The sequence below is a fragment of the Danio aesculapii genome, chromosome 2, assembly GCF_903798145.1.
Source record: "Danio aesculapii chromosome 2, fDanAes4.1, whole genome shotgun sequence".
In the NCBI taxonomy this organism is placed as follows: Eukaryota; Metazoa; Chordata; class Actinopteri; order Cypriniformes; family Danionidae; genus Danio; species Danio aesculapii.
The window spans coordinates 15,390,059-15,407,735 of NC_079436.1; the positions used below are offsets into that span (position 1 = coordinate 15,390,059).

General features: G+C 37.7%; 1 protein-coding gene across 1 annotated transcript in view; it reads right to left on the bottom strand.

The window, feature by feature from the left end:
- The window catches only part of cfap57 (cilia and flagella associated protein 57), a 160,215-nt gene that overhangs the window by 18,553 nt on the left and 123,985 nt on the right, over window positions 1-17,677 (bottom strand). The window contains exon 18 of the mRNA XM_056473426.1: window positions 526-642. Coding sequence (XP_056329401.1) covers window positions 526-642 — 117 coding nt within the window. The remainder of the gene's footprint in view (window positions 1-525; window positions 643-17,677) is intronic.

The window sequence follows — 17,677 nt, forward strand, 5'->3', positions numbered from 1 at the left end:
AATTTAATGTTCCTTCAGCTTAGTCCCTTATTTATCAAAGGTCGCTGGAATAACCCACCAACTATTCCAGCATATATTTTCCTTCCAGCCGCAACCCAGTACTGGGAAACATTCATACACTCTCTCACTCACTCTATGGCCAATTTTGTTTACCCAATTCAGTTAGAGAATGCATGTCTTTGGACTGTAGGAGAAACCGGACCACCCAAAAGAAACCCACGTGAACACGGGGAGAACATGCAAACTTCACTCTGAAATGCCAACTGGCCCAGTCGGGACTCAAACCAGCAACCATCTTGCTGTGAAGTGACAGTGATAACCCCTGAGCTACCGTGCTGCCAATAATAATATAATAAATGTTGCAAAATACACAATAATGTCATAAAGTTTTAAACTTAAAAAAATTATCTTTCTTCTAGGATCTCTGATTTACAGAAAAATAAATATAATACAATTTTATTTTATTTAAATATACTAACTTGTATAACAAATTATTAGCAGCCTATGCGTGCCGTACATACTAACCTTCTTCATTTCCTTGTGCACTTCTGTGTCTTTGGTTTTCAATTTTAAGTTCAGTTCAGCAATCTTCAGCTCCAGTTGTATGTTGGTTTTATGGAACTCCTTTAACTCTCCCTCCATCTGAGACACACATACAGTTGTTGTCAGAATAGTAACCTTAGTTAATATGCATAAAGACATATGTAGGAAAAAAAAAAGAAAAATGACAGAAAAAAATGACAAAAAACAAGTTGTTGACTCAAGAACAGATACAACTGGATCAAAATTGGGGAATACATTTTGTTCTTAGAACTGGCTCTGGGGCAGGGTCACAAACTGCACAGCCTCTACAGTGGGTTCTCGAATGCAAGGTCTTGGCAGCATTTGAAAATTGTGTGACTACTGAGCTTGGTACCGAGGGCTCAGTGCTCAGCTGTGACCCCTGTGGGTCAGTGCTCAACAGTGACCCCTGAGGATCAATAAGGTAAAAAAAACAGTTAAATATATTTTAAAAATAATAGAAAGACAATGCAAATGTAATCCAGATGTCAGTGAGATATGCAATTTCCAAAAGTCTAAGAAGGAACATGATCTCTGACTCCCTGAGTCAACGTAACTGCTGTAGCTTTGGGGGACTGAGCTCCTGCCCTTTTTCTCTTGAAGAGAAAGTGCTATTTTTCCCCTGGGAATAATAATAATAATTATTTGGTTCCTTACAAACAAATACTATGGGCCCTATCATACACCCGGCGCAATAAGGCACAAGACGTGTTTCCAAGAGGTTTTGCTAGTTTCAGACCAACGCAACCCAATTATCCCGTTTTCCGCCTCGTTGTTTAAATAGCAAATCCATTTGCGGCACTTTGTAGACTCATGGGTGTTCTGGTCTGGAAAAGAGGTGTGTTGAGGCGCATAACTAAAATAGATTCGCAATAGATGCACAGAGCGTGTAAGTTGTGCGCCTTGTTTAAACATTGCTTAAAACACACAGGATGTAGAGCAATACACAAATATCTTTACAAATGAAAAAGAATTAAAGGAAGAAATGTTACAAAAATTATTATTTTCTACATAAATATAAAAACCACTGCCTCCATGCCTTCTTCACCTTGGGGGCTTTTGTCAGTTTATTCACAACAACTTGCTTTTCATTCATTCATTAATTTTCTTTTCGGCTTAGTCCCTTTATTAATTCGGGATTTTACACAGCGGATGCCCTTCCAGCTGCAACCCATCACTGGGAAACATCCATGCACATTCATTCACACACATACACTACGGACAATTTAGCCTTCCCAATTCACCTGTACTGCATGTATTTGGACTTGTGGGGGAAACCGGAGCACCTGGAGGAAACCCACGCAAACCCAGTTGAAACTGAAACCAGTGACCTTCTTACTGTGAGGCGATCATGCTACCCACTGCGCCACCGTGCTGCCCGACAACTTACTTTTGTATAATGTTATTATTATCAGTAGTATTATTTATTTTATGCATATTTATATTTGTTTTATTAAAAACAAGCTTAGATTTATACATGTCAGGCTTTGGACCATATGGGGCATAGAACGTGTCTTTGGATATTTTGACCATACTTCGTTATTATTGCTCATTTATTCGTTTGCTGGAAATTAAAACTGAATTTAGAAATAGTTTTGAAACAAATATTTGTGCTTAGCAAACAAAATTAGTTATGTAGGCTAATGTATGTCTTCAGTGGAGAGCGTACAACACTGTTTCCTTATCCACGAGAGAGAGTAAAAGTAGGCCTAATGGAGGAGGCTCATTGACCTCTTGCTGCAGATCCTGTTTAACTGTTTTCTTACCTGTTTTGAAGTATTCAGTAGCAAATGTGCCATGGAGTGACGCAACTGACTCTTAAAGGGAATGGGAGATGAGACTCTGATTGGTTTGTTCTTAAAACACACCTATAACTCTTTAAGAGAATAAGCTCAACCCTGTTAGACCATGCACCACGGCGAAGAGCGTATTTTCCCATCCTCAAAAGTGGATTCGGACACGCCCTTAATGCTTTTGCACCTTGCGCTTCAGACTTTGCGCCCAGACCGTTAAAATAGAGCCCTAAAGCAGGTCGCACACCAGAAGCGCCTCTCGGCAGCACGCCGCGTAGCGCCATGCAGCGCCATACATTTCAGAATTCTAAACATAAGTTTCTATCAGGGTACACACACCGGCGCCGCAAGTCGGCGACTGTCGGCGGCTGTCTGCGGCGCCCAGCCATGACTTAGGACACTGTTCATATTTCTGGCGCGCCACAGAGCGCCATCTGATTAGTTTCATGTTAAATATCATGCAAATGTGCGCGTCTGGTGTCTGATACTTTTAACTGTCATGTGCGCACCGTGTCGCGGCGCCGATCGACGCTTCCGGTGTGTGACCTGCTTAAGTCTTGATGATTTTAATATTCATAAATATCATTAAAAAAACATATAGATGTTTAAGTCTGGCTTTTTTAGACATACTAGCCCCTGTTCGAGTAAAACAGCATGTCTCAGGGCCTACTCATTGACATAATCATACCTTAGACTTAATATTATCACATGATATTGATATTAATAATGTTAAAGCTGTGAGGCAGAGTGACAATATTTCACATCACTATTTAATCTCTTGTTTATTGTGCATTGACAGGGCTCCAAAACCAGCTTCTATTTATAAAAATAACGAGATCGATCACCTCTAGCACTAAAGATTACTTTGTCAGTAACCTACCTGATCTTTCTAACTTCTTTGGCATTACAGGGAGCCAAGATAAGCTTGACACTGCAACTGAAACTATTGATTCTGTCCTTTCTAGCATTTTAGATATAGTTGCTCTGTTACACTAAAAATAATTCGGAAAAAAGTCTGACGCCATGGCACAATGAGCAAACGTGTGCATTAAAGAAAGCAGCCCAGAAAATAGAAAGTAGATGGAAAAAATCTACATTTTTTCCATCTTGCCTGGACAGAAAGTAAAGTTTGTCATATCTACTTATTTTTCACTTTTAATAGAAGAAAATCAACACAATCCCAGGGTCTTGTTTAGCACAGTCGGCAATATAACTAAAAGTAAATCATCAGCATGCATTTCTGAACACAGCAGTAATGACTTTATGAATTTCTACACATCAATCTGTATAAACTAATAAATTCCTCCATATCAACAATGTTGTAATCTATGTTAGATCCTATACAGACTAAATTATTAAAATAATTGTATTCAGAAGAATCTAAACCTGTTCTTATCATTCTGATTTCATACATACATTTAGGATGTGCACAAAACTTTTAAACTAGCTGCCATTAAGCCTCTTATTTAAAAACACAGTTTGATCCAAAAGAAATAGTAAATTATAGACCCATTTCAAACCTGCCTTTTCTTTCAAATATACTCGAAAAGTCATATCTCCTCATTTATGTTACTTCCTACAGAGAAACAATATTTGTGAGAAATTCCAATCTGGATTTAGAACATTCATAGCACAGAAACAGCATTCTTAAGAAATACAAATGACCTGCTCCTGTCGTCTGATCATGGTTGCATTTGTCTCTTAGGGCGTACTCACACTATGCTATCCGAACCGTACCCAGGCCCATTTCCCAGATCGTTTGAGAAGTGTGAGTGCTCTGAATGGGGCTCAGGCACGGTTCTCTTGGCCATCCCTGGGCCGGTTGGAAGAGGTGTGCTAGAGCGCAGTTCACTTGGGCTTTGGTGCAGTATGCTTGTGTGTGAGTGCAACACGCGCCTGAGCCCGAAACTAAAGGCGAAATGTGACTTTTAAGGGATTGTTTCATATGTAATAATTAATTATTCTTACTGTTCAATGAACGCAAACTGTCGTAGATTATTAAAGACGCAAACCCCTCACTGCACGAAAGCTCCACCTTCAGCAAACCTGCTAATTCCTGCAGCATGAGGACTTTATGATTGTTTATAAGCATCAAAAGTGGCTGATCTGTTCGGCAAAATATTTATCTGCGTGTCACTGCATCCCAAATGACTAAAACGATATAACTAAAGAAATCTCCACTGTGCTGAGCGAAATCGCTTACTGAAAAGCTTTCCCAGGCCGAATGTAATGTGAGTGCGGGCCGTCAGGGGAGACGGGAGAGGGGATAAGCGTGCTTTGGCCTGGTTCAAAACAACTGTACATAGTGTGAGTACGCCCTTAGTGTTATCAGTTCTCAGTGCTGCATTTGATAGAATCAATCATAATATTCTCCTTGACTAAAAATGAAAGGTTCCTGGAAGCACTTTTTTGGGTTTTTCACATTGCCACACAGGCGGAACCCTCTAAAGTACCTTTAGGCACCATTTCAAAAGGAGCAGGGGTCTATCTATCTAGCTATCTATCTATCTATACATGTTTATAGATAAAAAAATGCATCACATTTTCACTAAATATTCACTTTTTTAATCAATACACATCACAATTACATTCACATAATATGATTGTTAATGTGATATACATTTTAATGCAAACAATCAAATTTAAATAATTTCTAGCAATAACAGTCAGCAACATCTTCAGCTGTCCATTGCTTCACATTGGAGGTGTCCCTATAAAAGAAATTTAAAAAGTAGTTAACCTGGGAAGTTATGAAAAAACAGGAAATTTACAACATTCGCAGAGTTTTTTGTTTTTTTTTACTTAAAGACATATTCACAAAAGAAATGCAGAACAACTTAAAGGGAACATAGTTTACCTCTTTTTTATGATTTAATATTAATCATTATTCAGATTTTTTTATTATAATGTGTTAAAAAGTGTCATGTTGGGGGCGTGTCCACAGTTCGCTGATTTAGGGGTGTGTTGCTTCACTTGTAAATTAGTTTCGGCTTCCGGCCAATGTAACAAGGTGGCGGGGCCATGAGCTCACCCGCTCTGCGTTTGCTACAGAGTCTGACAGGCAGACGGAGAAGGAGAGAGGATCACCATTCAGTCGTACATGTACAACTCTGACACAGACCAAGCAGAGTACAAAATCATTTGTGTCTTTGTACAGTTTTACAGCCAACTGTGTGCTAGTTTCAAGTGCCGAGCTTGTACACAGAAACTAATAACGACGCACACTGAATTAACTTTGACTGAGGCACCGGATGCGGCGCTCGAAGCCGCGACACGGCACACCAGACACTCTCTGTAGCGCGGCAGAAACATGTTTCCCGAATCGTCGCGCCACGCATTTTTGAATTCTAAACATAGGTTTCTGCAGCGGTCCGCGGCGCCCAGCTGTCGACTTGAGTGTACCCTGATAGAAACCTATGTTTAGAATTCTAAAACGCATGCTAGTTAAGATCACAGGGAGCTTCTGGGATCGCGAAAAATGCAAACGGCTGAAGTATAAGGTGGACTCAATGAGAAGTACACATGTTTGCAAATCTACCTAAAGATACAACCAATAATTCCTATTAGAGCGATAATGTGGAGAATATTGCTCTTGTGTTGAGCCCAATAAGCCCTGCATCTAAAAATAGAGCTAGGGTGTTCCTTTAGTGATATCGCTTCGACTCGCGCTGAAAATGGCGGACGTGAATTAACAAACTGAGGATATGATGACGCGCCTGTCAATCAATATTGGTGGGCGGGGGGACCGCTCTCCTACGTCAGGTAGCGGTCGATTTGAAAACAGCTCCAATTGGTCCACCGTTTTTTATGTTGTTAAACTGAAAAAAAAGCACTGGGTGTGCTTATATCACCCAAATATGACGGTCTATACACCATCCATGCACATATGTCTGTCCAAACAGCTTGAAAAGTAGAATTTTTACCATAGGTGCCCTTTAATAACAAAAGGAAAAATAAATAAAGTTAGAAATTGTCTCAAATTATTTAAAAATGATTTTTTTTACTGCTTGCAGAGTGCCCATATACATCAATAAAGCCAAAATCCAAATAATGTAAACCTCTCAAATATCTGAGCAAGAGCAGAAATAAGACAACCCAAAAGCTGTGTCTGAAACCACTCCTTAGTGCACCCCACATATTTTGCCACTCATTCACACATATAATGCACTATAATTATGAGTGTACTGCATATGAAATATATTATTATATTTAGGTTGTTGTTATTAGCTTTTTAAATTAACCATTCGTTTATTATAACACATTGAAAAAAGAGAAAATTATATGAGTTAAAAATGTAAATAAGTTATGCATGAAGGTCAAATACTGTTTTTGGACACAATTTAAGTGGCCTTTGAAATACCGAAATTAATATTAGATGTAATTACATGCAGATGATTAAAAAAGTACAATGTCATAACATGTATATACAGTAGTTACAGATTTTCTCAGTCACTTTAATGCATTTCTTACAACACTATTTAGATTTGCACAACAGGTCATGCATTTCTTAAAATAATTAGTCATTTGAGCACATCATAGTATCAGTTTCTCATTCCTTCCAACAAACTGCAAATGCCAGCAATGTCAGTCAAAATTAACTAAACTTGTGAATGCTGAATAGTCATTCCATATAAAACTAATAACCTCATTTCATTACTTGAGTCATTACATACAAAAATGTTAAACTAGTTGTCAAAATCCGTCAAGCTATTTTTATAATAAAAAAAAAAAAAACTTTTTTTCCCCTGAAAATGTCTTTTAAATTGAACAATTTCATGAATGATTTACAGGCCTGTGTATGTTGTAGGTTCAGTTCCAATATGTACTGCAATATTGCTCTACCCAAATGACGTTTATGTTTGTAGTAAATAAGGGTGTATTTATTCTTCTGTACAATGCTGTGAACAAATTAGAATTGCAAAGACCAAATGCAGTAAAAATGTGAAAAATACATATTCAGTGTCTTGTACTCAGATACCTCACTAAATGCAGTGATTTCTAACTTTACTGTAGTTTTCGAATGGCTGTGCAAATAGTATATAGTGCTGTCTTGAGCATTTTCATGGCGTGTCACCAAAATGACTTTTTTTGCATAGGAAAATATTTACAGAGTAAACTGTCATAATGAAAACATGACAAAGCCATTTGACTATCTTGTTCATAAACAATGGTGTCAGGACTTTTCATCTTGATGACACTGACACTTGACATTAATACTTGCTTTTCAGGAATGAGCTCTCCATTTTGAGCAAGTGACATGCTTTTGCAGGTTATCAACTTGGTTTTGCAGTTTGTACTAATTGTTTTGAGAAATGCATTAACTGTTGTGCAAATGTAAATAGTGTTGTGAGAAATGCACCAAAGCCACTGAAAAAAACTGTAATAAGTGCATTGTACCATATTATTAATTTAACTTTAAGTACTGTAGTTAAGGTGCCTTAGCATGAAGTGGATCTTGTTTTTTACAAGAAAGTATGCAAAGCAGTCAGTCAAGTTTACATCATTTTGCGAATTGATTTCTACTTTAATGAAAATATATATTACAAACTCGATTAATGTAACCATTTTGAAGAAAATGGCATGTTTTACTGTAGTTTTTAGAGCTAGATTGCACACTATAAAAAATAGCTGTAACAGATCTAACCTTTGTTTTCGAGAAAATAATCAGAGTGTCTGAAATCTCACCCCACACCCTTAAGCTACGGTCACACTTGACTTTTCCTCCCATTGACTTCCATTCATACGCACGCGAATGCGTCAGACCAGAGACGCGGGGTCATGCGTCGAGTTTCGCAGGTTGCTGCGGTGCAAAGTTCAAGCTTGGTGAACTCTGACCTGCGAAATCGCATCACTTGACTGCGTGAGACCCATCGAGGATCAAAACAGGACTTCTCTGGACAGAAATGTAAAACATGGAGCAATCGCTAGCTTTTTTTTATGTTTAATAAGCTTGTTTAATCCCGCCCCTTTTCGCAGTGCCGCACATTTACATTTACATTTACATTTAGTCATTTAGCAGACGCTTTTATCCAAAGCGACTTACAAATGAGGACAAGGAAGCAATTTACACAACTATAAGAGCAGCAGTGAGCAAGTGCTATAGACAAGTTTCAGGTGTGTAAAGTCTAAGAAGCTAAGCGTTAGTAAAATTTTTATTTTTTTTTTCTTGAGAGAGAGAGAGAGAGAGAGAGAGAGAGAGAGAGAGAGAGAGAGAGAGAGAGAGAGAGAGAGAGAGAGAGAGAGAGAGAGAGAGAGAGAGAGAGAGAGAGAGAGAGCACAGTTAGTGGTATAGCCAGAGAGGCAGTTGCAGATTAGGAAGGAAAGTGGAGACTAAACAGTTGCGTTTTTAGTCGTTTCTTGAAGACAGCAAGTGACTCTGCTGTTCTGATGTAGTTAGGGAGTTCATTCCACCAACTGGGCAGATTGAATGTGAGAGTTTGGGAAAGTGATTTCTTCCCTCTTTGGGATGGAACAACGAGGCGACGTTCATTCACAGAACGCAAGTTTCTGGAGGGCACATATATCTGCAGAAGTGAGAGCAGATACGAAGGAGCACAGCTAGAGGTCACTTTGTAAGCAAACATCAGAGCTTTGAATTTGATGCGGGCAGCAACTGGCAGCCAGTGCAAACGGGTGAGTAGCGGAGTGACATGTGCTCTTTTGGGTTCATCAAAGACCACTCGTGCTGCTGCGTTCTGAAGCAGCTGAAGAGGTTTGATAGAACTAGCTGGTAGCCCTGCTAGCAGAGAGTTGCAATAGTCCAGTTTGGAGAGGACAAGAGCTTGAACAATGAGTTGAGCTGTATGTTCAGATAGGAAGGGTCGGACCTTTCTGATGTTGTAGAGTGCGAATCTGCAAGATCGAGCAGTTCTAGAAATGTGGTCAGAGAAGTTCAGTTGGTCATCAATCGTTACTCCAAGGCTTTTTACCATTTTGGATGCAGTGATGGTTGCTCCATCCATCTGGATTGAAAAGTTATGGTAAAGAGTCGGGTTGGCAGAAATTTCAAGCATTTCCGTTTTCGTGAGGTTAAGCTGGAGATGATGATCTTTCTTCCAGTGTGAAATGTCTGACAGGCAGGCTGAAATGCGAGCTGGAACCGAGGGATCATTACATTTAGTCATTTAGCAGACGCTTTTATCCAAAGCGACTTACAAATGAGGACAAGGAAGCAATTTACACAACTATAAGAGCAGCAGTGAACAAGCGCTATAGACAAGTTTCAGGTGTGTAAAGTCTAAGAAGCAAAACATTAGTAGAAAATGTCTTTTTTTTTTCATTAGGGGGGAAAGAGAGGTATAGCTGGGTGTCATCAGCATAGCAGTGGTAGGATAAACCATGTTTCTGGATGACTGTTCCTAAAGATGCCGTGTAGATAGAGAAGAGAAGTGGCCCAAGAACAGAGCCCTGAGGTACCCCAGTGTTTAGATGCTGTAGGTTGGACACCTCTCCCCTCCACGACACCCTGAATGACCTGTCCGAGAGGTAGGAACTGAACCATTGAATAACAGTGCCTGCGACGCCCAGTGACTCAAGCGTAGATAGCAGTATCTGGTGGTTTACAGTGTCAAAAGCAGCTGATAAATCTAGCAAGATGAGGACAGATGATTTAGAGTCTGCTTTAGCCAGTCTGAGATCCTCCACGACCGAGAGCAGGGCAGTCTCAGTTGAGTGGCCTTTCTTAAAGCCAGATTGCTTGTTGTCCATGAGGTTGTTTTGAGTAAGAAAGTCTAGGACTTGATTGAACACTACTTTCTCCAAAATCTTGGCCATGAATGGAAGCAGGGATACCGGTCGGTAGTTTTCAAGTAGCGTTTGATCCAGGTTGGGTTTCTTTAGCAGTGGGGTTACCCTAGCCTGCTTAAATGAAGTAGGGAATCGACCAGAGTCAAGAGATGTGTTAATTATGTGAGTCAGTGTTGGCATGACTGCAGGAGAAATGGCTTGCAGGAGATAAGAGGGAATGGGATCAAGCGGACAGGTGGTTGCATGGCTTGATAGCACGAGATTGGACACTTCAGACTCAGAGAGCTGGGAAAAAGAGGTGAGTGTGCGTGGTGTTGGTGGTGTATCTTGCACGACTGAATTTCGCACACACAAAGCCCAGTGTGACCGTAGCTTCATTCACTAGTTCGTAAATTAGTCAATTAGTTTAGTCCACTAGACAGAGTGAATGACCACAAATAAGTGAATTGATGAACACCTGCAACTAACAAGCACAATCACTGAAGGACAGAACAAGAAATAAAACTACAGACACAGCCTCACACCAAACCAACTGAATTAAAACAGAGGATTAAACAATTCCATTAAATAACAGCATTAGCAGCTTCACTGATTACAGTTTCACTTCAATTCTCTCATATCTGCTAGAATATTTGATATTTAACAGAGGTTTATATTTTTATTGAAAATGTTTGATTTGACCTCACCATCATGGAGATCAGAGGCTGCTTTAGTTGGGCTCTTGAACCTTAACTTTGTCTTCTTTTTGGTTAGCTGTTTTAATTGTTTTTCTGAAACTCATCAGTTATAGGAAGAGAAACGATAAAAACTTTTAAGTACTTATTATAGAATTGATTTTATGAGTCTCAAAAAAATTGCTAATTATTATATTTAATTTATGTTATGTTATTTGGGACAGTAGTATAGCTTCCAGGAGGATCAACAAACAATCATGAGCGAATTAATCGTTACAGTTTATGCAGACAACCATGAGAACTATAGCAACTAATTGAAGACACACAGACATTGAGAATCAGGATATGAACCTCAACCAAAAAGCTGCGAAAGTCATTCATCCCGCAATGCATGCTGGGTACCAGCATAGTACAAAACTCCCAGCATGCATTGCAGCATGAATAAATTATGCAGCTTTATGCTCTTAACATTTCTTTCTTTGCTTTTAATTTATTTTGTTTTTGGGGTGTTTTGTATTGTTCTGGGTTGTTTTTTAATTGATTTTTATTTTTTGTTTGTCACCATTATTAAGATTCAAAGACTAATTGTTGACATCTGTGTGTTTTCAAGTTCTGCCATAGTTCAAATGTTCTCTAAATGACTGGTTTATTTTGATCATTTAAACAGACATTGATTGCTGAAGTTCCAGTAGTTTCAATTTTGTCTATATTAAAATTCTCACTCTTAAGATGATATTCAATAAGACCACAAGTATGCAAGAGCGGCTTTGATATGATAATTCACATCATCACACTTAATTTTATATTTATTTTGGCTTTTCATGCTGTACAAACAGTGTGATTAACACAATTAATTATAGCAAACAAAGAGCTTTTGTTCGTGTGATAGAAATAAGTAAAATGTAGAAAAACAACAGCAAAATACTGTAAAACATTTTTGTGTCACCATTGTGGAGGACAGTAGCATCTGTGTGCAAGTCCAAGATGAACTAAAAGAATCTGATGTTATGCTGCATCTTATTTTGTTTAAATGTAATTGTGTAGTTACTAATGCAGTGAAAGTCTGTTTGTTAATTGCATTCTCACATGAACACAATAATGCATTTAAACACTTTTCATTATTTAAAAAGTTTTTGTAGTGAACTTATGTACAATGGTTCTCAATATCAATATGCTCAGATATTTTACTTAGACATTTAAAATATCAATTTTAATGGCAGTTAAAATGTAGTTGCTTTCTGCAAAGATAAATAATTAACTCAAAGGTTTGTAAATGATCATTGCATCAGTTAATGAATAAAATGTTCTCTTGTTAAAAATACAACAATTTTCTGTAAAAACAATTTTACAGAAAAATTCTGTATTTTTTACAAAAAAGTTCTGGCAACCATAGCTTCCAGTATTTTTCCGTAAATTGTACAGAATGTTTTTTACAGTGCAGCTATTTTGGAATATCGCTGTGTCTGACGTCACGGGGTTTGCTCCGTTTCCTCAGCTGAACAGATATAGTGGAAGTAATGGACTGAACTCAAAAACTGGAAAGCCTAATTTAACACAATGCGTGAAGCTGCGGACATGCATCGCAGAGCTGGTGCAAATACAAGGAACAAACTTGTGTCTAATATATAAAAAATATGTATATGTTTACTATTTTTCTTTTTTTTATATATACTGTTAGTTTGATGTGCTTTGGTCCACTCTCTCACACTGGTGCAGCGCTGCCTGACACGGTGATTTACATTTAGACTAATGCAACGATTAAAAAATTCTTTCAACATTGAATACAAAGGACGAAAAAACATGTGATATGAAAAACTACACCGATCTTAGTTTGGTTTGAACATGAAGAGAAGTGAGGGGCTGTATAGTGAAAAGTGAAAGTACCCGCCTCCATTATGTCAGGTACTAGATCTTGTTAAAGACATTGAGGGCAGTCAGGCATCGTAATACAGAGAGTGGACCAAAGCACATCAAACGATCAGTAAAAAAAGAAAAATATAAAAATGTATGAACGTATTTTTATGTTTCAGACATACAGTTGAAGTCAGAATTATTAGCCCCCCTGAATTATTTTAAAATAGCACCCTTGTTTATTTTTTCCCTAATTTTCATTTAACAGAGAGCATTTTTTTCAACACATTTCTTAACCTAATAGTTTTAATAACTCATTTCTAATAACTCATTTATATTATCTTTGTCATGATGACAGTAAATAATGTTGACTAGATATTTTTAAAGGCTTAACTAGGTTAATTAGGTTAACTAGGCAGGATAGGGAAATTAGGCAAGTTATTGTATAATGATGGTTTGTTCTGTAGACTATCGAAAAAATATATAACTTAAAGGGGCTAATAATTTTGTCCTTAAAATGACTTTAAAAAATAAAAAATGCTTTTATTCTAGCTGAAATAAAACAAATAAGACTTTCTCTATAAAATAAAAAAATATTATTAGACAAACTGTGAAAATGTCCTTGCTCTTTTAAACATAATTTAAGAAATATTTTAAAAAGTAAAATAAAATTCAAAGGGGGGCTAATAATTCTGACTTTAACTGTAAATGTAATGCTTGTATTTGCACCTGCTCTGTGATGCACATCCAACACTTCACACATTGTGTTAAATTAGGCTTTCTTGTCTCTGTGTTCAGTCCATTACTTCCGCTGTATCTGTTCAGCTGAGGGAACAGAACCAACCTCGTGACGTCATACACATCGATATTTCAAGATAGCTGCACCCTAGCTGTAAAAAGATAAACTATAGTAAAACATGCTCTTTTCTTCAATAATGGTTACATTAATCGAGTTTGTTTATTATATTTTTATTAAAGTGGAAATCATCTTACAAATGAATGTAAACTTGACTGAGTGCTTCACTTCCACTTTAAAGGGACAGTTCACCCAAAAATTTTTATTCTTTCATCATTTACTCAACCTTCACTTGTTCCAATCCTGTTTAAGTTTCTTTCATCTGTTGAACGGAAAACAGAAAACCTATAACCACTGTCTTCCATATTTTTGTTTTAATGGTTATAATTTATTTTTAACGGTTAAAGATTTTCAGGTTTAATCAAAATGCAATGTTTTGCCCTTAACTAAAGCAAGAAAATCAAACAGGTTTGGAACATATTAGGGGTGGGTAAATGATGACAACATTTAAATTTACTTTAAACCATGTTTATTTGTGAGGTGGTATTAACTAACTCACTACTCTGTAAAAAAACTATAATTTGGTGGACACTTTAGAAATAGTATTTTAATTGAACAACTATTAATTTTAAATCTATTACCCAAGCACTATGTTGCTTTATCTAATAATAAATAGATTCATTTAATTAAATTCAAGTTTATTTTCATAGCGCTGGTGCAACGCGGCTTGATTTTAAACTAATATACTGTAGTCATTTTGTTTAAGCCAGGTTTCAGTAAGACATTAAGATTAGGACTATTAGCGCATTAAGGTTATTGTCTGTTATTATTTCATATACAATACGTGCTTTAGGTGCAAGTGGCCTGATGTTTAGAAGACAGAACTTTAAAAAATAGTATTTTCACTATTTTCACTTATTTGCCATTTTATCTGGTTTGATTTTTAATAGATTTTTTTCTAGAACACATAGTAAATTTACTTCTAGATCTAATAATACGAGGAACAGACACAGTTTCTATAGAGTTAGCCAGATATGCATTACTGTGATTTAAGTGGGACGAGCCTACATGTAAGTCTACATGGCTAAAATGTGGATTTTCACTCACTAGTCAAACAGAACGAAGCATCCTGGAGATGTTGTCCGACAGGAATTCAGCTCCAGCACTGCTGTGGTGCAGGCCATCAGCATGGGAAAGCCTAGGACGATCCCAGAAAAGATTCCAATTGTTAATAAAGAGCAGCTTTTGTTCTTCACACCATGGTTATAGCCATTCATTCAGAGCAAATAGTCTATTGAACCTTTCATGTCCACAGCAGTAAGTGTCCAGAGATGATGCATTGTAAATGAAGTGTGTCGAACCGTTTCAACCAGGCTCCTAAAGTCCCTCTGCTACCTGGATTTGATACAGCAAATTTTAAATTTCAAGTTCATATCTGTCACAATGATTTACACCTAATATGCATATCAGAAACAAGCAAATGAGAAAATAAGTTATTTTAGACACTTAAAAGGTTACAAGTTTAATGTCATTAGTTCAATGTTAATCAGTGTGATAATGATTGTAAATAATATTGTTTGTTAAATTAATTATGTATTTCTTAAATTTATTTCCAATTCAGTTAGTTACTTAAAAAAATACTTACATTTGAGCTGACTCAAACGGCTGTTTGAGACAGAATACTGAACAATTTCAGGGTTTATGTGGATGTTCTGAGAAGGAAAAAAGCAGGCTTTATGTGCGTTATTTGTGTGAATGAATAAAAAAAATTATTGAAGTACATAATTTAGACATAATTTGTCACACAGGTAACTGTTTAAGAAACGTGAATAATAACAAATGCGTAATATTACTCACAAACAATATGTGGAAAGAATGTTAGATAGCATAGCGGCTAAAATAATCATATAACGTTAAGCAACCCTGCTCAAGACACTTGCTACATACTGTATATGTAAGGGAAGACAATAATCAAATATATTAACATATCTGTGGAAAAAAGCCGTCCAATAAGCAGTATGAATGTATAACGTTGTCTGTTTAATTTGAAATTAATGGTCGCTTGCAATGGAAATTGCATAAACATGGAAGCTTCGTGTTCAATAACAATAAAATATTTCGACAAAAATCAATATTTTAAACCAAATTATTTATATTTGTGTGAGGTAGACGTGTAATTTGAGTGATTATGTACATCCAGCCGATTGTTATTATCGCAAAAAAATTCCCAATCTTGTACAACAGCAATCGCTTCGCGAGACGTTTCTAAAACAGGTTACAAAACATAATGTGTGTAAGTGTAAATATTTGTGGGCAAATCATATCTAATTTGTATATTTATTTTGTCAACTTACTCACCTTCCGTGTGTTAGAGATGACAGCCGTCATGAAATGGAGGAAAGGAGCCGTTAAGCGCTATTTGAAAACGCTGCTGCGGCCTGCATCTGCGCGTGCACAATGACTGGAGAGATCCAAGTGCGCGCGTTTTTTTTTTTTTGACAACACAATTAATTCCATTCCAATAATCCAAAAAAACAGATGAAAAAACATTTAATAAAAATGTGCAAAATGCTGCATTCATTAGTAAGTTATCCTTGTTGGTTCATCAAAATAAACTGGAGGAATACTTTTTTTTATTTAAGAGCCCATATTTTGGGTTTTTGAAAATGCCCTTTCATGTAGTGTGTAACACAGCTGTAAGTGAAGTGAAATATCCAGCTAAGGCTTAAATCTGTAAGTGTACAGTGTTTAAAACTATTGATTCATCTATAAAGGAGTTGACTCATAGTGCTTTAAATGAGTCGTCTTGATAACGAGTCATTAGGTGTTTCTTGATGACGCGGCTACGAAACACAAGTACAGTAGTTGCGCGCGCAAACCCGGGACATTTGAAACCTGCGGCTCGCCCACTAACAGAAAAAAAGCCACACACAGACACCAGTCGAATGAAGTCACGCTGTGCAGATGGATATTATTGACAGTCCACCCAAAAATAAAACCTCAGCAATATAGCCCAGCCATGAGCAGTTCGAGTGCTTCTAGGAAACTACATGCTTACAAAGAAGACTTCATCGGTTTGTAAAAGGAAGGATCAGTAAAGACTGTCAGAACAGGGATCATGAATCAGTTTCTTCCTCTATTTCACAAGAGTAAGTACGTGCGATTAAAATTGTTGCCTCGTTTAGCTTGCAAATTATGTATTTAGTTGTGTTTTGTTGCTTGTAACCGCGTGTACTGTATCAGGTTAACTCTTTATTTTCTCATATCGCGTGTAAAGCCACGTTGAAAACGCGACGCGTGCCGCTTTGTTTACGGATCGTCAGCTGTCCCTACACGCATGCAACGGTCAAGTTTCAAAATAGTTCAGCTCAGGTTCGAGGTGAGGTGTCTAAATTGCACCCAGCAAGCTGGCGCTCTAGGTGTGTGTGATGTGTCCTCTGGGGAGGAGGGTTATGTGTGTGTGTGTCTCCTCTGAGGAGGGTAATGTGTGTGTGCAGCACCGGAGCAAGCTGAACTGCCGCTCTAGGCAAAGGATGATCACGCCGCCCTCAACCCGATAGTGAAAACGAAAGGGACCCGTTAGTGAGTGAGGACCGGGGGGTGTCGCGGTTGAAATTGAAGACCGGGGGGCTATATAACTGAGGATGCAGGTAGTGAGGGAGGTGTTGTCGACGCCGCCCTAGGTCGCTTCTATCCTCTATGGACGCGCCGGCCCCGTGTGTGTGTGTGTGTGAAAAGAGCAGGTAGACTGTGATGGTCTAGGAGATCTCCTCGCCATTTCTTGGACTTTTTGCTCAATAATATAGTTAGTCGTCTGTATTTACATTTACCCACTGGCAGCCAAAATCTACTATGAAGCGTGTATGCACTGTGACTACTTTAATATTGCTGATTAGCAGCTGGGCATTTCACTCTCTCTCTGGCTAAAGCCTGTCAGTGTCGACCAATCGCAACAGGCTGTCATCAGTCCAATCAGTGCAGATTAGCTTCGCGCTGAGGAGGGGTTTGGGAACAAATGAATCGCTGAACGATTCATATGGGAGTCGCTGGGATAATTAGGTAAAACTAAATGCAGATTATATATAATAGATAGATTATAAGACCATAAAAGTATTTTTTGGCCTTGCATGCATATGAAGCTACGGTCACACTGGGCTTTGTGTGTGCGAAATTCTGTCGTACTGCACTGCGAAAAGGGGCGGGATTAAACAAGATGATTAGACATTTAAAAAAGCGAGCGATTGCTCCTTGTTTTA